General features: G+C 46.5%; 1 protein-coding gene across 2 annotated transcripts in view; it reads right to left on the reverse strand.

Annotated features, from left to right (window-relative positions):
* Positions 1–23400, reverse strand: part of woc (zinc finger protein without children) — a 58776-nt gene that overhangs the window by 13806 nt on the left and 21570 nt on the right. Inside the window, exons 11-18 of one of the 2 annotated variants that reach the window (XM_084594662.1) lie at positions 16600–16921; positions 13821–14026; positions 10948–11047; positions 9745–9905; positions 5628–5850; positions 5332–5454; positions 4122–4346; positions 2430–2526 (exon numbers count right to left, since the gene is read on the reverse strand). In XM_084594662.1, the coding sequence (XP_084450788.1) occupies positions 2430–2526; positions 4122–4346; positions 5332–5454; positions 5628–5850; positions 9745–9905; positions 10948–11047; positions 13821–14026; positions 16600–16921 (1457 nt within the window). Of the gene's footprint in view, positions 1–2429; positions 2527–4121; positions 4347–5331; positions 5455–5627; positions 5851–9744; positions 9909–10947; positions 11048–13820; positions 14027–16599; positions 16922–23400 lie in introns of both variants that reach the window. The other variant, XM_084594653.1, reaches the window with a different exon arrangement.

The following is a 23400-nucleotide window of genomic DNA, read 5'->3' on the forward strand; positions in this document are numbered from 1 at the left end:
GCAGGCAACCAGTCATCACACAGGGCTCGTTGCACTGCTCCCGCCTTTCCGCTGAGCTGCTTTGACTCACGGGTCACGCCTGTGACATCTCCGCTCTTCCCACCAGATGTTGCACCTCGGTCAGGCCTGTCTCGTTTCACCGACCACGGTCACTGCTTGGTCGTCCTCGTCTCTCCGCTTTCCGCTGTTCACCAGTTGTTGGACGACGGTATCGCCTGGCTCGTCTCTCCAACCACGGTTACGGCTTGGTCGTCCCACCGATGCCTACCAATTGTTACATTTGGGTTTCGCGCGCCCGTGTAGCGTACCGCTGCGGCGCGCGGCCCCTCGGTAGCGTTGGCCTTGCGGCTCCGTGGACGGCGGACGGCATCAAAGGTGCCAGCAAAGACGAGGCGTCTTCTAACGAAACAACCTTTACAACAACATCGGGAAGATACGGGCAGAGAAGCTGACCCGGAGAGAATACAGACACTCTCACACAGCTGGTGTCTAGCGTCGTCTCAATGGCGCGTCAAAGTAGTCTCTCTCCCAGCGGAGTCGGCCGCTGCTTTTTATAGGTTTTCCCGTTCACAGGGAAAGGGTAAACCCTCACAGGAAAGGGAGAGCCAAACATGTTGGTTCACGACGAATGACTCAATCGCAGGTGTTCCGACCTCATCTCCTCCACCTCCTGCAGACAGGAGAGGGCGACGCACTTTCCCTCGATCTCCAGGCTTGGCCAGCTTGTGCACACACACGCACGCACACACATTTGGCGCGTGGCAGGAACACGCTGAGACTTGTCGGCGGGAGGAAGCGTTGCGCGGCCGATGAACGGCGTCGAAATGGCCGATCCGCTCGCGGTTCTGCCTGTTGCTATGCGGTGGCCGCGTCAGCTGTCCCACTTCTCGGTGGAGAAACGTAACACCCTGTACATTTATAACAAGGGCAAATTCTGCTTGAAAGTAATGTTATGGTTATATTTACAATAGCTGACTGAAGAATCCCGATTCGCACCAATTTAAATTATCGCAACCCCCAACTTAACATCAATTTTCCGCGAAAAAAAGTGCAAGCATTATGCGAGTAAATACGGTATACACTGCTGCCCTCATGCCTTCATATGGAGCCGTTCGTACCCGGCGAGTGCTGGTAGAAGCAGGCCTCTTGTCTGCCTAAGCCCTGATGTCTGCCTTACTTCTCAGTGTCGTACTCAGTGTGCTTCTAGGGATGCTGTATGCTGCAACAACATTCGACTTCTTTTCTCCGAGTTCAACTCTTCAGATAATCCCTAGCTTTGAGGATACTGGCAAGTTCTGCTGTTTGATGGCAGCCATCTCTATTGGAGTGGACGAGCACTGCATTTCCACAACACAATAAAGCGCACAATCTTCAAAGTGAGGCACTTGGTGAGGTGATCGCACGCTGTGGGTAATCATGAGAGAGAAAGAGAGCGGTCGAATCATTTTTGCTAGGGATGGCCGTGTGGCTTTCTGTTTTGGTTTGGTTAATGGGGTTTAACGTCTTAAAGCGACTTAGGCTATGAGAGACGCCGTAGTGGAGGACTCCAGAAATTTTGACCACCTGGGGTTCTTTAACATGCACTGCCATCGTACAGCACACGGACGCCTTGCTTTTTGCCTCCATCGAAAAGCTGCCGCCGAGACCGGGATTTGATCCCGCGTCCTTGGGAACAGTAGTCGAGCGCCATAACCACGGCGCCACCCTGGCGTGTGGCTTTCTGAGGGAACAAGAGCAGCGCCGCACGAGAGCAGTCAGGATAAACCACTTTGTAGGGGGTGGGTGCTGTCAAAGGTTGCCCGGCCGCCATGCAAGAAAGCCAATTTCTAGGGTGGTTTCGCACTGCTTGAAGTTCGATATATCATGTGCGGCTGCTATTTTTGTTCAGTTTATCCGTACGTTTTGCTATATATTTTCATTATAACATTACGGTGTTCATAAATTGTTCGATATAGGGGGTAATTCAATGTAAATGGGTTCAATATAGTCAGGTTTGACTGTATGCAGTTTAAGAAAACAAGAAAACACAAGAAAAACACGTCAGGAAATGAGGTGAAGAGACCAGGAAAGAAGTCTCATGAATTTCAAGCGCCCTTGAAACGATTTTCTAAAAACCAAGGGTGTTCAAGGATCTTACAAGCCTGTGCGAGCCCTGCTCGAATCAGTGGTCTGCACAATTGGTCCGTACAATCAGCCTGCACAATTTCCGTCGAATCACTACATCTTTTTTGACTCACGTCTGAGATTGCACTTTTTCCATTTCTAATCACAATTACCCGACTCTATTTACACCTTGCCAAGGCAAACTTCTCATTTGGTTAGCCCTTACCTTGGACTACAAAACAGTACCAAGGGCTCCTCTCTGTAGCCCTAGCAATCTGAAGGCTTTTCAAGCAAGAATCATCTTCACTGCACACATCATTACTCACCACTTAGAGAGATAGAGTTCATAAAGTTTCACTGGGCATCGCTGTGGATTCTCCACGTTTTCTGGCTGGTCACAGCATCCGTGATCACTTTCCTTTTCTGTGAAGAGGCACATAGGCGCATTTAGTGACACACGCTGTAAGCAAAAGCTCCTTCAGCATCATGCATGCGAGGCAGAGGTGAATGCTGATCCTTAATTATTTACTATACAGATGAACACATCACAAACCCTGTTTTACTAAAGACAAGACAAAAAAAAAGAGCAGAGGCCCACCACGTGTGCACATTCACACGCTCCTAGTACAGTCACACAGTAAACCAGTAAATTTTGTTTGTGTGCACTAGTGCAAAGAGATGAAGACACATATGTTGTTAGGCTAGTTGGTTCCTCATGTCGGAGCTAGTGCAAAAATTTTGACAGAGACAAAGAGACAGATACGATGAAAGACAAGCGCTTTCATGTTATCAACAAAGTCCAACTTATATGGATATAACTACAGCTGGAAGACTGCCACTGTGGCAGTCATTTTACAGATATTTTGTCAAATACCCCTTTTCCTTTCTTTCTCGTGTCCACTGCAGCACTTCAAGGCACATTTAAAGTGTATAATGGAATACAGTATGGACTACAATGCAAAAAAAATTTCTTTTTTAATCGTACATTTCTTTCATGCCCATGTGTACACACTGTAAATTGCACGTGATTTTTTTTTTTTTGCTACATGACAGCAAATAAAATGCTGATAATAACCGAGCAATTACTTGTTAGCATGTACCTAAGCCCAGATATATAGCTACGAAGTAAATACACAGCTTGACAGCTTGTGCAGAAACTACCCGGCTGAAGAAAAATTTCGTCTCTGTCTAGGGATTGAACCCAGGACCATAGTTTGTCCAGGACAGCAGCTCTGAGCTAACCAAGGTGGCTAGCAGATGCAAGGACAAGTCTGAACTGATCAACAACCCAAAGCAGATAGGGTGCTAGGCCAATAAATTCTTTTCTTTTTAATGCGAAGTTCCTGAGGAAGCTGCAAGAGATTTCCTTTGCAGCTGCATGCCCACATTTGAATAGATGCCAGCGAGTAAATACAGACGCCGACCGATGTGTCAGACTCCGCCTGACCCAAAAATTTAAAAAATCCGTGAACTTAAAAAAAACACAAAACAAGTTCACTTTGCTAAGAAAAACCAGACTGAAAAACTCGTGAACTTCCCATGCTACACCTGTGAGTGAGCGCCAAAGCACTGCCTCGATAAAATGCGACACATGCACATTTTTACACCTCACATGCCATAAAAAGCAAGTATGGCTAGAAGCAGAACCTGTGATCATCAGTGGCAAAACCAGAAATATTTTTCGAAGGAGGAGGGGAAGGGGGGTATATGATGGCAGTACAAAAAAAAAAAAAAAAAACTAAATTTCGGGAGGTACACTGAACCCCACCCCTTACCCCCCTTTGGGCTGTGCCCAGTAGCAGGATGTCATATTTTCGAAGCTCCATGGTGAGTTCGATGAATGATTTTCTTTAAACAAGCACAACACGAAGGTAAGAAATCAAAATGCACCACAATGGCTAGCAGAAACCAGCACCTTGACCAGTTCCTTCCCTCTCACAGTTCCTTCCCTCTCAGAAAAGATGAGCACTACGCGACAGAAGCCTGACAAGACGACCTGTCATTGGCTGGGCCCTCACCTTGACGTCCCACGGTGGACCTGAGTATTTTGAATGACTGGCCCTCGGGGCCTTCCTCCTCCTGCTCGGTGACATCGGCCAGGGACAGCTGGAGGTGCTGCTCGACCGTGTGTAGCCGGAAGTACTTGACATTGAAGTACATGAGCGTGTTCAGCAGCACCAGGGGCGAGTGGTCTCCCAGTTGTTTGGCCCGCCACAACACTTCCTCCCTGACATGCTCCCGCACTGCAAGAGGAGACGCAAAGCAGTGCGGCCATCGCCTCAAAGCACGTCCTCTATTTCAGCACGCACGACACTTCCCCCATTTTTATGCCAGACAAAGAAACCACCCCTTTGGCAAAGCCAATTTCAATGGACTCTAGTTTGAATTCCCATAACGCAAGCACTCAGTTTATTCAATCTATCCTGTAAACATCCAACTAAGGAGACGACTTGAAAAAATTGCGGAGCAGTGGTTTGTGGTCACGTTACTTGAGAAGCAATAGTCCAGAAACGAACACGATGTCATTGACCAGAGCAAAGCCTCTGAGGCATTAACACACACAGAAGCTATTGCCAATGTCTTCGCTACGGGTTCGTGCTGTCCAGTCCTATTCCCAGACTTTTTTTCTGTTCCTTACTCTACTCAACTGTTTCAGTGCTTACATCCTCTCAACGGTGCAAGTCTCCTTCTTTCCCCCGTTCACAACCACTCTACCGGGCCAGTTGCACAGCCTCCAAGGGTATCAACTGGCTTCTCCTAACAGCTTGCTAGCCTAATGGTGAAAGCCACTGTAGCTATCTTGAGATGCAGTCAGCAATACAGTTTGCTAGATACACCTTTTCAAAAAGTGGTCATGGGTGCTAGCTTATTGGATACTGGGCTGAGCTCGCAGCACAGGGAAAGATGAGGATTATCTGTCCCAAACGTGCCCCATAGTCCAGTCAAACCGGTTTCGCCAAGGTTCGTGAAAAGGTCTATATTCATATCTTGGCAGTAAATATAATGCGAGATGCATCCTGAAGCCGATAAAGTGAGGGAAAGCTCCCGTTATATTTGCATAAAGACGGTAAGTTCACATACACAAAAATAGCATTACTATGCAAGGTGCCTGCGATAATTCCTTTTTCTTTGCAGCTTATCAATTCACCCCACTGTTTCAATAACTGAAACAAAACTAAAAAGAAAAAGAAGCTAGCCACAACTCTTGTCACTTTGTAGTCTACTCACATTCTCTGTCCGGGCTACTGGCTTGGCTGAAGATGCTGTGGAAGCAGCCAGTGAACATTTCGTACTGCGGATCAGCGAAGATATTATCTTGGCGCCCCTGCTCGTGGAGGTACTGCTGTATTCCTGGAAAGTAAGGGCACAGCTTTTGTCTCTGACAGCACTTGACGTCCTCAAGAAATATTTTTTTATGTTTGAGTTAACAATCTTTTAATGTATCCATAAAATCCTCTACAGTTTTTTTAGCAACTCTTCCTTTGGAGAGCAGCATCACACAAGGATGACCCTGCTGTGCTCACCAAGGCACTGGAGGTAGATGTGGCAGGGAGAAGGAGGAGTGTTGTCCGGCTGCCGAACTTCTTTGACGAAGAGGCACAGGGCGTAGTTGAGCTCCTCCGGGGTCATGCTAAGCAGGTTTGTCTTGAAGAGCTTGAGCTGTCGCTTGCCCGAGAGGGAGCCCTTCTCCAGCTCAGAGTTCTTCTTCTGGACCCAATCCTGCCAGCTGCTTGCAGCTGCAGCTGGCTATAGACAGACAGCAAAGGGGAAAAACGTCCACGTCCAGCTTGGGCACCCATTACAGCAAGGACAGACATGGCAGGCAGCAAGGCAGGCACAGTGAGCGTCTTTTAGTTTACAGTTAAACCTGGTTATAACAAAATCGCAAAATATTCGCAAATTTTCGTTACATACAGGTTTTCGTTACATGCAGTTTTCGCGTGAAGACGCAAAACGAAAATGTAGAACGAAAATCAGATTAAGAATTGAAGTAAGGGAAACCATCTTGAAAATGTTTACAGTAAATCAGAATTATTCGAAGTCATAGAAGATGTAAAATATTTCGCGGTCACACTGATAGCGCGATGCGACTGCAGCGGCAGCCTCCACCTCCTCTAAGGCTCCCGCGATGCGTCTACAAGGGAGCGGGAAAAGGAGGTGGAGGAGGAATCGGTCTGGGAGAGAGCTCGCGCATTGGAGCCGATGCCGCCGCGCGCTCGCCCACTACCGTTGTCCCAGGAAACCGAATCTGCCTCGCAGCGCCCGCACGCTCCGTTGTTCCCACTACCGACGAGCGGTAGCTCGCGAGCAACCGCGTGGCAGCGATGAACGCGCGCTGCTCACCCTGCATATATTTCTGTTATTTTTGCCGCTTTTAAGCATGACCTATTGTAGTGCCATGTTCCGACTTGAAAAGCAGTGGAGACTGCTGCGTCTGCAAAGCAGATGCGGCGTCGGCGCTGAAACGTGAAGCGCTGTACCACCTGCGGTCGCTCGTTGCTATAGTAGGCGTTCCTCTCACTTTAGTTCGTGTTTTATAGTCCTGAAACTAGCGGGGTTGTGCCAAATTTCCAGTGGCTCAGCACTAGCTAAGAGGCAGTCGGCGTCATGAGTTCGTTATATCAAGGTCAACCGCCACGACATGTTCGTTACATGGAGTTTTCAAATACATGCACTACAATGGGGGTGGCCTTGGGAAATTGAAAAACTTCGCAATATCGAGGAATTCACTACATGGAGGTTCGTTACGTAGAGGTTTAACTGTATTTCACCATGAGAACGAAGTGTGCCATTCACAGGGGCCAACAGAGGAAAGAAATCTTTCTCCTAATGAGCCCGCATGCCACGTGCATGTTGGCTCACAAACTGCACTTACCACACGATAATCTGAAATTGAGCACTGCTCACTCTACACTAAAAGAAACATGCCCGTGGAGTAAAGAGGACAAGAGTCTTGGCACTTCAAAGCAGAGAAAATTTCCAAGCGTTTTCGTTGAAACATTCACACTTTTTGTTGCTCCTACAAACGCTCCGATATTGGACAGCAGCCGGGCAGCATCACTGTTGAGCCGGACACATTATTAAGCTTCCAACAAGGAGTAGTAGAAGCAGCTCAACATTACCATATTTATTTGATTAAGGGGGACAGGGCTCCTGAGGGGCCAAAAATCATGAAAAACAAAAGCCAAGTTTTGGAAACCTACAACCCATTCCCTACATCCATATTAGTTTATTCACTCCTTGGGTCATTCATTCCACTTTATAAGGTGCAAATGAGCCAAATAAATACCATCTCATGTCATTTTTTCCTCTTTTTTGCTCTTGGTTTGCTCTTTTAGAACAGGGTTACCTTAGCACTTAATAAAGGAATAACTGTCATTGCAGCATGTTCATGGGCGATTAAACTATGCCTCATTAGGATCAGATTTCTCATTTAAGGCTTGCCAATTTTTCAGTGTGCTCTAATTTAAATGGTTTTTCAACCGCTTTTTCTTATAATTGAACTTCAACAAATTGCAAAATGACTAATATTACCTTGATCCAAAATGTGGTATCTAGCCACATGTTAACAATGGTTCCCTGATTAGCAGCTTTTCTCTAGACTACTCCCTCTATAAACAAAGGAGTGAAAATGTCAAATAAATTCAAACCTAACCGACACACCAGAAAAGTGATTACTAGGAGTGCGTGCACATCCAAAATTTCGAATATGAATTGAATATGTTAGTTATTCAATTCGTATTTGAAAATCAGATATTCAAAATATCTGATCAGCAATGAATAACGGCTTGTGGAGTTTACAATGGCTTTCCCGAAAAAGATTTTTTTGCCGGAGCAAACGGCAACATGGCCGCTCTCTCGGCAACAGTTCTGCATTTCAGAAAAGAGCGTGCAGTGCCATGGACAAGATCAGCTGTTCACATGCAACCTTTCAAGAAATGCTGCGCAAGCAGCACGCTTGATGGAACGAGATGACACACTCTGGGAGTTGGCAAGCAGCAAAGAGTCGTCTTCCACAACGCTGCTGAAAGTTTGGAGTGAGATCATAGTTTCGGTGATGCAGGGGACACAGTTGATCTTGTAAATAATATGCATTTCTCCACTTGTTTTTTTTTTCTTGTTTCATTTTTCTTTTTTATTTTGCTTCATATATGGTAGTTTAATGTTACTTAGAAATACCATATGAATTCTGAAATAAACAAGATTAATTATACTGTTTCTTAATCTTCTTTCTTTTTCTTTTTCTATTTTTTAACTGATCAGATATCCGATATTCGAAGGCATTATTTCCCTTTATTTGTATTCAATTTGTATTAGAAAATTTCAATATTTTCACACCCATAGTAATTACATATTTGAAATCAACACAAAGGAACTGATCAAGTTTTTTTTTGCATTTAGCTCAAAAATAAAGAAAATATTCCAAAAGCCCTGTCCCCAATTAATGACCTCACTTGTGTGATGAACCCGCCCTCCACATTTGTCAGTGAAAATTTACTTTAAAAAAAAAAAACAAAAAAAAAACACTGTTGGCATTTTTCTGCGCACCCCTAAAATTTGCGCCATCACTGCCACAGTCCATAGCAGAGGTGCTGTGCACTGATATCAGAGCATGTTGATCTTTTCATGAGAACTAAAGCAGGAGCGACACCTTCAGCGAACTTGGCAGAGAACCAAGATGTCACGTGCCTCTGACAGGAGTGCTGGTGACAGTCTCTTGCTTACTTACAAAGCCTGGTGTTTGGCATGTTCGCTTTATCTTGCCATAATTGGCCAGCACTGTCCAGTATCACAAAATTGTCGGATCACGCTGTAATAACAGCAGCAACAACAGCAGGCACCTTTTGGAGCAACAATGCTAAAAACCGCTAAAATAACGATGTCTGACTGCATGCTTTTGTTGACGATGGGTGGCTGAATGGACGTATTTAGGCTTTCGCAAAAACAATCTCTCAGAAATTTCCCCCAGATAACAAACCATCCACCACACTATTGTCAACTTTCCTTGAAAAAAAAAATAATAAGTTGCTTCATCTGCAAAGCAAATACAGTATGCACACAAGACTAGCCAATAAATAGCAATGCACCTATCATGAAAGCGAAACTCTGATCAAAAATCATTGTAGGGCCATTAAATAGTGTTACAAAGTGTAGAAAAAAAAAAAAAGAGTGACGTTTTTATCACGTGCCAAGTGCCATTCGTTGAGTCATCTGAAGACTCAACAAACCAGCCCAACAGCTCCTGCAAAGCTACCAATGCTTTATATAGTGCTGTTCTGTGGACACTTTCAGCCCTCTTCAAGTTTGGAGTGCACACAGCACCCTGATTGATAAATAGATGCCCCAAGTCAGCTGGAACCACAGAAAGCATTAGTTGAATCAGTGAGTTTGTAATCAGGCATCAGTAAAAAGAAAATATTTTTTTGATCAAAGGCTGCCATTTAGTACGCAAAGTACAGAATTTACTACCCGTGAGGTGTAGAATATGGAAGGGGTATGCGAGTGGAATGCAACTGATTTTGTGCATTTGTCAGGTTTCAGCCATGCTAAGTGAAATCGTAAAAAAAAAAAAAAAAAAAAAAAGAAAAGAAAAAAAATGCAAGTAGAAAAGTGAAGCAAGGACAAAAAAGAGACACCTACGTCCAGTGATTCATGAGTTCTCACTACTGTATCCTCAGTCGCAACGCTGCATGCAGATGTTTCCATCTCATCGTCGGATACTTTTGTCTTTTTGCTTGAGATGTCATCATCTGCTTCTTCTGATGCAGCCCTTTTCCGAGGCCTCGTTTCAGGTGGGTCATCTGCTGATAGAGAACACCAGCAAATCAGGCTCTCCCAATTTCTTGGGGAAGAAAGAAAAAAGGGCTAAACTAAGCGATGGCCCAGATTAACAATTGGCTCGAGCCACAGCGGCTGTACCGCACTGATGCTTCCTACACTCTCACTGCAGCGCAGCTGTCCTAACACGAACCTCGTCCACGATCAAGGTTCTGAAAGTTGAAGGTGTGTTCTAGCGATAGCAAAGAGAGGATCTCGCCTAACCAAGCTCCTTTTCACCCCCATACTGTTGCTTCCGAGCTTTGGCTGCTCGGGGGAGAGAAAAAAACAAGAAAAGGGTTAAACTGGCACAGATGGCAGATGGCCTTCAAGGCTCTGATTGCAAGCAGTATGCGGCATCAAGGCACCACTTACAAAAACTGGCACGCATGGAAGTTTTTCCAGCAAACCCTACAGTTTGAGATTCTGATCGCCATATTTTTCTTCAATTTCTGCCGCCGCAGCAGCATCCCGTTATTTTCTGCCCCTTCTCGTCTTTCTTCTCTTTTTAGCTGCCATTCTCATTTCTGCCTGCTACGTAACGCGAGCCTCGATATACACCGCGAGCCTCAATATGGGCGCCGCAAACCGCACTAAAGAAATCGCCGCAAGCCAACAGCTACAGCCACTTGGCTCTTCCACTAAGACCCAGTAAGACTACTCCCGACAATAAAGTTCTCTTTCGCTCTCTCTGCCTCCTTCCTCTCTGGGTCAGCATTTTTTTTTTCCTCACTTCTATCTATCTGTCTGTCAGCAACCTAAGACCCAGTAAGACTACTCCCGACAATAAAGTTTTCTCTCTCTCTCTCTGCCTCCTGCCTAGCTGGGTCAGCATTTTTTTTTCCTCACTTCTTTTTCCTCACTTCTATCTGTCTGTCTGCAACCACACCCATCCATTTACTTCCTGGACAGATCGCATCCACGTGACGGCTTGGATTGGGCTCATGCCACAAATGAAGCAGCACCAATAACTTTCCCTTGTGTTAAGCAGCACGGACTCAAAATCTGCAAGTTAACCGTACCCACCTGTTTGCTCTGGAGGAGACGTCTTCGATGAAGATGCCTCTACCAAGGACCGTGCAATGGTGAGCAGGACTTCATCAAACTTGTCGTCCTTCATTTGTTCCTGAAAGTGAATCACAGCAACCCGAAATATTACTGGACACATGCATACACAAATGCCTACTACAAAATACCAAACATCCCACTTAGACCATACAGAGCAGTCAGGAAATCGACAGCCAACTTGTTTAATACAGTGGAACCCTGACTATGCATGTCTTTAGTTCATGTAATCACCGACATTCAATGAAAAATGAACACTCGCCTGGTAAACCTATACAGAAATAATGCCTAAAATTCTTTCTTGACTATACGACGAAACATTACATGTATCTCACTTCTAACAAGCCTGGCGCGGCTCATTCAGGATTATGAAGAAGAGATTGTGAACTGCAGGCAGATGCCATGTTAGCCACGATTGTACCACATTCCTTCAATGCTTAATGATCATGAAACTTCTCCGTAATGCTATGAGAGAGCTTCAAATACTAGTCGCGGCACCACTGTGCATAGAAGGGCATCAGTCGAGGAGCTAGGCAGCAGACTCTGTTGCAACCGAGACGGAAACCCTTCAGCAGTTCATTTGAAGACAAATTCGACGTTTACTACACTTTCGGGCACTTTTTATGTGTCGGGATGGTGTGGCGGCTACAGAGACCCGACCAAGAAAAGTCTTGATGGTTCCTGCCGCAGTGAAACCGAGTTGCCAAGGAACACGAAGCAAACATTAGGGAGGCAAGAAACAGGTGGATTCACCTCACCTTCGCCTTGAAGTATGTGTGTGTTTGTGAAGAATGTCTAATATTTTCAGACCCAAATAACCGGCACTGCCCCCCTTCGTCGACAAATAGTATTCGTAGAGTACGTAGTATTCGTGAGTGTGATTTCGAGAATTGCGGGAAGTGAATGCAGAAGCTTTATCGAATGCACACGCTGACACAGTGCAGTTCCGGCCACAGTGATATGAAGACAATGACTGCGTAGACACAAATAAAAGTAGCCAAAACTCTGGTGCAACATGATCTGCCAAGCCGCTGAAAGCGGCTGGCAGCTGTAGTTCTGCATCACTTGCAGAACACAGCTTAGGCCCTTTTAATTAACGCAAGCGCTCGTCGCAAAATCTGCAGCAAAAGTCGCAGCGCTCGTAATTTGCAATCGTCGCAAAAGCTATGGTGCGAACTCTACAAAAACAATTTAAAATCAACTCTTGGTCACAATGTTTAATGTAGATGCAATCAGCAAGAAGTAGCAGTCGCACAAGGCGCCAATGTGTTCCCTGGAGTTATGCTCGCATTCATCGTCACTGCCGGCAGATTTGTTGTGTTGCGAAAAACAAGTGAAGCTACGATAGGCGAAGCGGGTGAAAGATCATAATATTAAGGAAGCTCAGTTTGAATTTTACGCCATGTAAACAGCAATATCCGTTTGTACACATCTAGGAAACTATCACAGCTTCTAGACGCAGTCGTTGCCATCGGCCCATTCCTGGTAAAAAGCCAAACACACTTAAGAAATGCTGAGTGGTGTGCCATTATCCAGAACCACTCGTTTTGTGAATTCACGAGATGTTTTCAAAACAAGCGGCAGAAAAAATGCTTGAATCAGAAATAAACATCAACGCCATAGCAGACGTGCGCTGCGACTGTGGGTGGGCCAAGCAGTAAACGGCGTTGGCTATTGCTTGGCGAAAACAGCCGGGCACCGTGTTAGAATTCAGACCGACCGCCTCGCAACTACTCTGATCTCAACGGCATGGTGCCACCATTTGCAGCGTACGCTGACATCGGCACACCTTGGACCATCACCGCTATGTGAGAAGGGAAAAACAGCACAGAAAATGCATCGCTAAAGATCTGCCAAACAATATTGGCCGACGAAGATCGGCTAGCGTGCCTTCAGAGCAGCAATCACGCTGTAAGATGTGCAGTCGGCGAGAACAGATTGTATGTAGGAGACAAGTAAATGGCGTTGCACTTCGTCTAACGAGTTCTAAGTGTGCTCTACAGCGGTATAAATTTCGTTTACAGCGGGGGTTTGTGCTTCACAGTCAGATTCACACCATACATCTGCTGTTGATGAGGCATTTGTATATCATTAGCGTTGTTGTATCTCCTGTGATTACCTAGTAGACAGCACGCCCTAACGTCGCCCAACACTGCAACTGCGAGAGATTTAGAATATTTAGACACAAATGTCGCTTCAAATATGATGGCGGCAGGCAGCTCCAGCAGCGGCTCGATGCCCATCAGTACACAGAGTCACCTCTAGTGGCCCAGCACTGACCCTACATGAAACTTCGGCCAGAGTTTCGTGACCAGAAAGGGCATTGAAGAACTCTGGTTCTATAGACAGCTTAGACTCCGTTGCATGCAATCCATGGCAATAGATGCAAGTTAGCCCTTGCCTGACTAGCTACTTCGCTGGCAAAGCCGTTATGGAAAACATTGTTTATTCATACCAGCATGAAGCTATTGGCGATAACTGATGGAGAGATTACACCTTTCTATGACCAGTGGCGGTTAGTTCAAAAGTGCTTTCTGCTTCGGCTTCAGCGCAGAGCATATTATGCTCAGTAACACCGATCTAGCCATCCAGGGAGCCACGTGATTGCAGGATGTGCGCTCTTGGTGGACCACAGAAATGGCTGCCCTCTAGTTTCTCATTCACGCCATAAGCCAACATAGTAATTATGATGTTGCTTTTCTCTGTCATGCGTGAACGCCTAACATAGGCACTGCTGCCAAAATGGCAATGTGACAGCGCTTCTAGACAGAGCCTGAAACAAGTCAGAACAGCTGTACCGCTTACTCTCATTTTTATCTGAAGCACATGCTTACTTTGATTTCTTTGAGGGTCTCCAAGATCTGCTCCGTGGTGTCTCTCGTCGTGGGCAGAAAAATAGGCACAGGAACAGGAATGGGTATGGGCATTGGTGACGGCACAGCGTGAGAGAACATGTGCATGGGAACCGGCACGTAGATTGGAACGGGAACAGGTATGAGCCGTACGGGGCCGCTCTCTGACCCAGTCTGCGCCTCTGCCTCTGCATTGCAGAAGGGGGCAACCATCACGCACACCACAATGACAAGGAAAAAATATGCAAAAGTGAAAGAAACTGTGGCAGGTTTTACCCCAAAATGCCAAATCAGGTTACCTGGGCCCTTTGCACTGTGATATCTGACAAGTGACCATTTCTAATAAAAGACACTCCCCCCATCTTTGGGCTGTGCATCATGCGATCTTCCTTCATTAGGGCACATTGTCAGTCGCTGTGCCAGTACAATATTTAGATCCCTCTGAAATCACCTCACCTGAGTGTATTCAATGTGAAATCTACACCAATCGACTGCTATGCTTGTGTATTCTCCTACGATATCAGACAAAACTTGGCTTGAATATGTTGAATACAAAAGAAGGAGAAAACTGTGGACATGATTCTGGCAGCAAGTATCTCGTATATCAGCTTATCAGATCAATCACATAAATTTAATCAGATATGAGCATCAATACAGTAAAACCTTGCTGATACGTTTTTTTACAAAATGCCGCGAGAAAACATATTATCTGGGGAAATGTATGATTCAAACTGCCTAATATTTAAAAAATTAACTGCTGAATGAGGTACAAAGCCATTCAGAATTGCGACTTTCACTGCATAAAAGTGTAGATGAGCATTTATAGACACGAAGTATCCACAGCTCCTTTTTTTAGCTCTCGCAGAATTCAGCCCGTATTTGCATTGTCCTAAGCATGGAAGAAATTTACAGATTTGGTTCGTAGAAGCTGTGACGAGCCAGGATCGCTTCCTTAGTTGCTTCCGGATGCTTCACCTCTTTACACTAGACACATGTGGAGAAGCCACCGCGATGACTTACAGTCGCCGCGCTTTTGCTGCTTCCCCCAGACCAGGCCCGATACTATGTAAGCGAATGAAATAAAAGCTCGTCTTTACAGGACTGGAGAAAAAACTTCGAATTGTTGAGTGGCCTCAAAAGAACTAACAAGAACCATTTGTATTAAGGTAGATTTACCGTACTCACTCGCGTAAGGGCCCCCTCGCATAATGAACCCTTTTCGCATTGAATGCATTTCTTGGCAGTCACTGTGTGTTTACTTTTTCACGTCGGCTGTAGTGGGAAAAAGAAGGCAGAGGGAGGGAGAGGGAGGGGGGGGGGGGGGGGGGGGGGGGGGGGCATCTCAGCAGTGTGCCAGCATTCGTCCGGTTGTGTAGGACTCGTTTTCTCTTCATCATGTCGCGTCTGGGGCAGGCGCTGTTCAATGCCACATAATCACTGGAATGCGTGATAGTGCAAAAACGCCTTTTGAAGAGAACAGTGCTAAAAGCTGGCGTCATGATCGCAACTGACCACGTGCTTATGTTGATTCATGGGTGGAAGGTTGAGCGCCTGTCGCAAAAAAAGTTTTTCCACCTAAACATTTGTTGTTGTTTTTTTATTTGAAAACGCGTATAACCTGTCCGATTTCATAGCCTTTCATGGGCGTTGGCTGGGACCGTGCAGACAGAGATGAGATACTTATCCGTACTGCAAAATTAACAGTGGTAGAATTAACGAGTATTTAGTTACAAACTTCAGAGGTTGTGCAGAAGAGAAAAGCAGGCAGCCGCCACCGTGGCCTCCCACCCCTACCCAGCGGCCATGGCGTGGCGGCCTGATTTTTTTCTTCTATCCCCTTTTGGACATGTGGAGCCTCTAACTATGCCTCCCTATCGCGAAGGCATTCCTTTGGCCATGTACTAGGCACCAAGTTGCCCAGATGCAGCAGCGTATAGTTCAAATTATCCGTAGCGGAACCGCCTAGCGTTCGAATTAAAGGTCTTTTTTTATACACAGACAATGCAACAGTAGCAACAGCCGCACCTGTCTTCACGGTGGAAGTTGGAACCCTTTGCTTCTTACTGTGCGTCCCCTCGCTCGGTCTGCCACTGTTACCCGAAAACAGAATTTCTACCTGCTTGTGTTAAACAATGTTCCTGGCCCCCGACACGTATCCACTGTCTGCATTGGGATCACATAAGCAACCAAGTGGCAACAATGGGCGCGCACTGCTCGTTCCGTGCCTTCTTTGCTATGTCCTGCTTTTGGAGATGAACTGGTGTTGTACCACTTTTGTGGAGCTGCAGCGACAATTGCATTTGACATAGTAAGCCCAACCATTGTGAAACATGGAGCACTGCATCAACTACATCGTAAGCATTCCTCCCTTGGCACTTCATGTTTAGTCACTCTAAAACTGTTGTGCAGTTCGGTCAGATTTCAGTTCATGATGCAGCATTACATAACAGACATGGCAGGTTCACTATATCCTTAGTTACATTAAGTTCACAAATACAAACGTCTCTTTGGGAGGAGAGGGGGAGGACGTGCCCTGAATATTTCGTAATTATGAGTTCACCAACCAACTTTTTGGCCCAAACCCCCTCACCCTTCGATGAGACTAAATAACATGTGCATACCATGTGCTGCGCGAATGTAGAACTTATTGCGGCAGCTACCAAAAAAAAAAAAAAGATTCAATCGCAAGCAGCTTACCAAGAGCATTTCACATGATGATTGGCCTTACAGAGTCATGTTGTAACAAGCGTGCAGTGCTCACCAGTCTGCATCTCCTTGTGGCATCCCATGGGCCGGCAGAATGCTGCTTTGGACACCATTGTGGGGCGGCAGAGCACAGACTTATTTCGAAGCAGCTTAGGGAACGGAAGCTGGATGATCACTTCTCGCTCGGCCTGGCCAGGAGTCGGCGCCACCGAGGCAATGTCCTTCAACACACTGGGTTTCAGGGTGGCAGGCGGTGGCACAGTCACAGTCACTGCTGGTGCTGACGCAGAAGCTGCAATACTCGGCGCCTGTGCCACCACTTTTGGCGCCACATCTGTGACACTATTTGCCTGTGTCAGGACCGGGGCACTCACCACCTATTCGCACAAAATGAGAAAAAAATGTAGCGTATGGTATTATACAACCATCTGCCGTTAGAAGAGTGAGTGATGAGAACCAGCTGGTGTGCGAATGGTCAACAAAGCTGATTCCATGTGTGTTGCTTTGACTGAATTTAGAGTTACATAAGGGCTATCGAACTTGACTGTATAAACACAAATTGAATGACATGACGGATCTGAAACAGCGGGGAAATACAGTCGAACCCGGATATATCGAACTCGAAGGGGATCGCGAAATAGTTCGATATATTGATAATTCGATATACAGAAATCGGCCTGTGACGGCACTTACGATGAAACGATACCGTATTTGTCGCGTAATCAACCCACTCGCATAATGAACCCACCTTCCATGTTTGCACCCAAGAATTTGAAAAAAAAAAAAAATTAAAAAATATGTTAAGGCCAGTTCACTCCCATGCAAGCGATTGAGCGATCTCAGCGACGAGCGGCAGCAACAGAGCAAAAAATTTCAAACTTGATGGGACTGCGTCCCTCTGGCCGCTCGAGTCACCGCGGCAGCTCAAAACAAGGTTTCTGTGTCGCGGGGGCAGAAATCGCGAGCGTTTTTGCTTGCATGTCGACGGCGCACGTCGGTAGTCTTGTCGGTAGTCTCATCCACAGCTCGTTTCTTGGCAGCGTGCCAAGATGCTGCGCAGCGATAACGTCAGGGCGCGTTTATCTTTTGATAGCTCCCGCGGTGGCGGGGAGCGAACTTGGCAGAGTGCCCGTGATGGCTTGATTGCACAAGCCTGGTTCGATTTATCACACCGCGCTTGGGACGGGCGTCATGATCGCAGCAGCTGACCGCGCGCTTTCGTTGATTCATACATGCAAGGATAAACGACTGCCACCAAAAAAGAAAAAAAAAATCCTGCTGCTTCTTAATGTCCGCAGCCGTCATATCTTACGCTATGCCGCGTGTACAGCACAACGATAAAAAAATATGACTCACGCAAAACAAAAAAAAGAGAGAGAGAGAGAGCTGTCGCTTCTTAACGTCTGCAGGCGCCATAGCCACGTCAGCCGCCGCGCGCAGAGGGTTCGCAACACACGCTGAAGAAAGCGTCCGACGTCTGTCTGAAAACGGGCTGAGCTGGCTTGGCGCATGCGTAGTGCGTGCTGAAGGAGAGAGATAGCTCAGCAAAAGAATGTGCACACCCACGCACATGGCTTGCAAACGTCGTGTGTTGGCAGGCGGGAAACGATAACTGCAGATGCGAGCGCCTATGGGGAATGGGCGCGGCGCTGGCCAGACCAGCTGTCCTTTCTCATTCCTTCCACGCGTGATTAGAAAACGTCACGCGGCAAACGGCCAAGGGTGACACGATTGTCTTTGGGGAAGGCACACTTTCCAGTGCGTAGTGCGGAGTTCGATATATCGAACGACCGGAGAAATTGAGTTCGATATATCCGGGTTCGATATAACCGGGTTCGACTGTACGCTCTGAGTAAAAAGGCCCGAAACACAAGTGCACTGTATCACAGACCCATTATCCTAAACAGTCTTACAAGCGCAACCATATGCGCGGCTTGCAGTGATGGAAACCAACATGTTTTCTACAACAAGTGCGTAGCCAGAGAATTTTCTTTTTCTTTTTCAGCGAATGACGATGCCACCACTTTTGAAAACCAGAAACTACCGCTTGATTCAGTCCATGGGACACAACTGTAGGCTACTGCAGCACACGATATTAACCTACCAATTCTAAAATCAACCTAAAAAAAGTGGTACACTCAGCAAATGTCCAAAGCATTCGGAGAGCAATGTGCTGTAGAGCCTTGTACAAATTCAAAACAACAAAGGAGTGAATGCCGGCAAGATGCTTCTTTGGAAGAAATTATTTTGGTCAGCCTTAAGCCTTCACAAATTATAAAAATTGTTGCTATTATCATCAACTACACCCCTCCGCCCCCACGTCTTTTAAGGAAGCCATACAGAAGATTACCAGATAAAGCCGGTGCAAAGATAATTAGGAGCCCCAGGGCGCCGCACCAGAGAGCTGACAATAAACATAATTTAGAGTCCTCGTCGCAAAAACAACATTTCTCCGAGTTACTCAGCTGAGCAATGGGTTAATGGCTCTTAAACGTCCGCCACAGTTCACAACAGCGTTTAATCAAGCCATCATCGCATGCATGGAACAGCACAAAAAAAAAAAAACTGAGCAGAACAGGGCAATATTGGCACCACCGAAAAGAGTGCACAAAGGAGATGCCCGAGAAAGCAGGGGGTGCATCTTTTCAAGCGCAGTAGAAACCATAAGCTTTTCATGCATCCATTGGGGGACCACTGTCATTAATGTGCATCAGTGACACTGCACATAATGGCCGTCTGCTGGACGTTGCTATAACATAATGAAGGTATTTACACCTTGCGCCTTCTCTAGTGCGCTTCCTAAAACAATTTAATTTCAATCACAATTTCACTTTATTTTTCCAGGGAGAGAGTACATCCTATATAGATGAAAGGGCTAAAAGCTAATAAAAACAGCTTGACTAGGCCCAGGTACCTCTAAATGGCAATAAGCGACAATGCACATACACTGGATGAAACTAATAAAAGAATATCTAGCCATCATGACAAAATTGCCAACAGAAAAACATTTAACAAATGAGCATACACAAACAAAAGTGGAAGCAGATTATATTTCAGATTATAAGTGAAAACAGAGCAAGAAAACAAAAACGAATACTCAATATGCATGTACGGTAACAATGGACAATAAGGTCATTTAGGCTCACATTAGCTAAGAATTTATATCTATTAAGAGTGGACGGTAAGTTGTGCTCTAGTTTTTGTAGTTTATAATTGTTTCTGTTTGCAACAATTTTACTTTCGGCTCGCTGTTCAATTCGAAGCTTTCAAGGACTAGCGTTTCTGACGGGCTAAGCCTAATCGACGCCCTCAGGGCCCACCACGACCACGGCTGCTCCCGGGCCACAGCCGGGCGGCGCTGCCGCCACAGCGCATCCGGAAGATGTGACCTTCAAAATTTTACGCCCGGCGACCTTCACTCCGTGCCAACCACCGACTACGACCCCAGAGTCAAGCCAAGTTACAAGGCGTTCCGATTATCCGCCATTACCGGCGGGTCACGAGCAGATGGATGCTGCGCCATACTACGTATCCAGCCAAACCCTGACTCCGACACCACAAACGCCACAGGTTACACCGACTACAACCCCACAGTCAAGCCAAGTTACGAGAAGTTGTGATTACCCGCTCTTACCGGCGGGGCATGAAAAGATGGACGCGGCGCCGTACTTCGCATCCAGCCGAACGGTGCCTCCGACGCCACAAACGCCACAAGCTACAGGGAGCGTTGATTACCCGCTATTGCCGACAGTGCACGAGGAAATGGATGCCGCAGCTGTGACTGTCTCTGCAAGCCCTCCTGCTCAGGTTAAGACAACTACAGGATGCAGCATGACTTCAACCTATCGCAAGCGTCAAGTGTCCCCGCAACGTCTGCACACAGAACGGGTGAGTCGTCCTCATTTCACTGTTCTGATCAGGCCACTTAACAAAGTGCATGTCACAAACATCCCGAAACAGGCTATTACCAACGCAATAGAGCAAAGCGCTCCGTCTCAGTATTTTTCGGATATGGCCATTCTCCGCTTTGATTCTGCTGCTAACTGCATCCGCATAACTGTCAGGGACGCTGAGCATTTCAAGAAGCTGTGTACATTGACCCGTTTAATCGCGCGAACGCGGGATTCTGTCCAAGCGTTCGATGTGTCCAAGCGTTCAATCAATCAATTGTTTCAAAAGTATGGAATAAACCAGATATCGGCATTACGGGTGCAGATTGGATTTGATGCTGGCCTTAAATGTGCAGTGCTTATTAAGAAATCCTTAAAAGCTGGAGATGAATGGCAAAACGAGCGCAAAATTCGAAAAACATAAAAGTTCAAAACGAACTATCTGATAATTCTGGAAGGCAATTCGTGTCGGAGAGAGATAAGGAAGGTTAGAAATATGGCGAATCATTTTCTTTCGTAAAACCTGTATTTTTGTTATACAGTTGAATCCCGCTATAACGAAATTCACGGTGCACGAAAAAAAATTGGTTCTCGCGGAACTTCGTTATCGCAAAAATTTGACGTGAAACGCAGAAAGAATTGCCCAAGCAGCAGCAAAGGCGTTTAATGCCAAAAATCTGTAAGCTTGGTTTGCTTACGCTTCACGGCGAGCAACGCCGTCACGCGATTTTCACACTCGGTCAGCAAACCCATTGCAACATCGTCGTCTCGGACAGCAACGAAATTCCTGATGACATCAAAAGCGTCCATCACCTGTACGGCGGTTGCCGCAGCCGGCGCTTCCTGTACGTCGTCATCTTCTTCATCGGAAGAGTCCTTATCATTCCAGGCAGCTTTTATGATCTGCTCATCACTCACATCTTCGTGAACAACAACACAAGCGTCAGCGCCGATGTATTCGTCGAGCTCGAGATTAGGCGGCACGGTTCCTATTTCTCCCAGCGTTTTCCAGGCGGCCGCGATCCCCGGAGCCGGTGACGCCTCTTCGTCGTCGTCTGTAACGCCTGGTGTTAGGCCAGCAGAGTGTACGGGTCGACCTTCGGCAAATCCGGCGTGCCTGAAACAGTTCACAATTACTGAGCGCCCCAGTGTGCTCCAGGCAGCAGACATAATCTGCAGTGCCACGTACAAGTCCACCTTCGTGTCTCGGCCGGTTTCAGTGTAAAAAGCAGCCGCTGAATTAACCTCCCGCGGTAAGCGCGCTTCAGGCTAAGAATCACGCCCTGATCGAGAGGCTGTAAGACAGACGTGCAATTGGGAGGGAAAAACCTCAGCTCCGTGTTAGTGAGCTTGACTTCGTCGGAGTGATGCGCTGAACAATTGTCCAAAAGCAAGCAAACTTTACGGCCCTGCCGCTTCATGTCGCGGTCGAATGCCATCATCCACTCGGTGAAAATAGCGCGGGTCATCCATGACTTGTTGTTCGCCTTGTACTGCACAGGTAGGCTACGAGTTCCCTTAAAACAGAGCGGCTTGGCACTTTTGCCTATGACTAACGGCGGACGCTTGTCCGAGCCATCCATGTTTGTGCAAAGCAGCACTGTGATGCGTTTTTTGCTGTGTTTGCCGCCGTGACAGCGCTGCCCCTTGAAGTCGAGCGTCCTAGCCGGCAACATCTCGTAGAATAGCCCGGTCTCGTCGGCGTTGCAAATGTCTGCAGGCGCGAAGTTGCTTAAAATTCCGGCCATGTTACTCGCCTTCCAAGCAGCTGCTCCGTCCACGTCTGCTGACATTGACTCGCCGCACAACACTTTTCCAACGATGTTATGGCGGGCCTTGAAACGGTTTAGCCAGCCAATGCTGGCTTTAAAATCATCAATGCCAAGTAGGCATGCATAGTTCAAGGCTTTCTGCTGAACGATGCTTCCGGACAGGGGGACGTTGCTGGCTCGTGCTTCCACAAACCACGCATGCACTGCTTTGTCCAACTCTTCATGGAGGGGCCGCGTCACCTTTTTGTGCTTCGAGGATGTGCCTGAAGCAAGTGCCATTCTCACGCTGTCCTTATTGCCTAGAATCGTTGACAGCGAACTTTGTAGGAATTCGAAGTCTTCAGCAATTGCCGCTTTCTTCCTTCCGCTTTCTGCTTGGGCGATTATTTGAGCTTTTTGCTCAAGGGAAAGAGTTTTGCGTTTTTTCACTTGCGTTGCTATCGTGTCCTGCGGATGAAAACTCGTCGTTGTCGAAGAGAAAGGCAGCGAGTGAACAACGCGACCACGACACAAAGCCAAAATGGCGGAACTGCAATCACGTGATTTCATGCTTAATGTGGCTTTGGATTTGACTTGGACTTCTCGCCAATAAAACTAGTTTCGGTTTCGATTTTGAACGCGAAAATTTCGTTGAAGCGGAAACGCTCTGCAAAAATGGTTCGTTGTGCAGAGAAATTTAGGCCATTAATTCTTATAGGATACTCGCGGGGAATAAAAAATTATTCGTTGTCGCGGAAATTTCGTTGTGGCGGTATTCGTTGTGGCGGGATTCAACTGTATTTGTTTTTGTAGTAGTCGCTCAAACTAAGCTACAATAATTGGAAACAGAAGCAACGAGAGCATGATAAAGTTGAATTTTCACCCTAGTGGGAAGCAGTCATCGACATCGTGATAGCATTCCTGCTATCAAAGACAGTTTTTTGCAGACATTATTGACGTGCACATCCCAACTAGGTGCATTGGAAAAGTAACACCAAGAATTTTGTGATCATCCACAATATTAATTACTTGACCTGAGTACTTGAGAATGTGTGGGCTGGGCTGGCTTATTTGTGTGTGTGGGCTGGGGAGAATGTGTGGGCTGGGCTGGAATTGGGCTGGCTTATTTCACACACGAAAAATTATTACCTTAGTCTTCGAGGGATTAATCTGTGCGCTTGACATAGCTCACTGCTTCTGGCGATGAGCTTCTTA

The sequence above is a fragment of the Amblyomma maculatum genome, chromosome 1, assembly GCF_055883805.1.
Source record: "Amblyomma maculatum isolate TAMU_Amacu chromosome 1, ASM5588380v1, whole genome shotgun sequence".
Taxonomy (NCBI): domain Eukaryota; kingdom Metazoa; phylum Arthropoda; class Arachnida; order Ixodida; family Ixodidae; genus Amblyomma; species Amblyomma maculatum.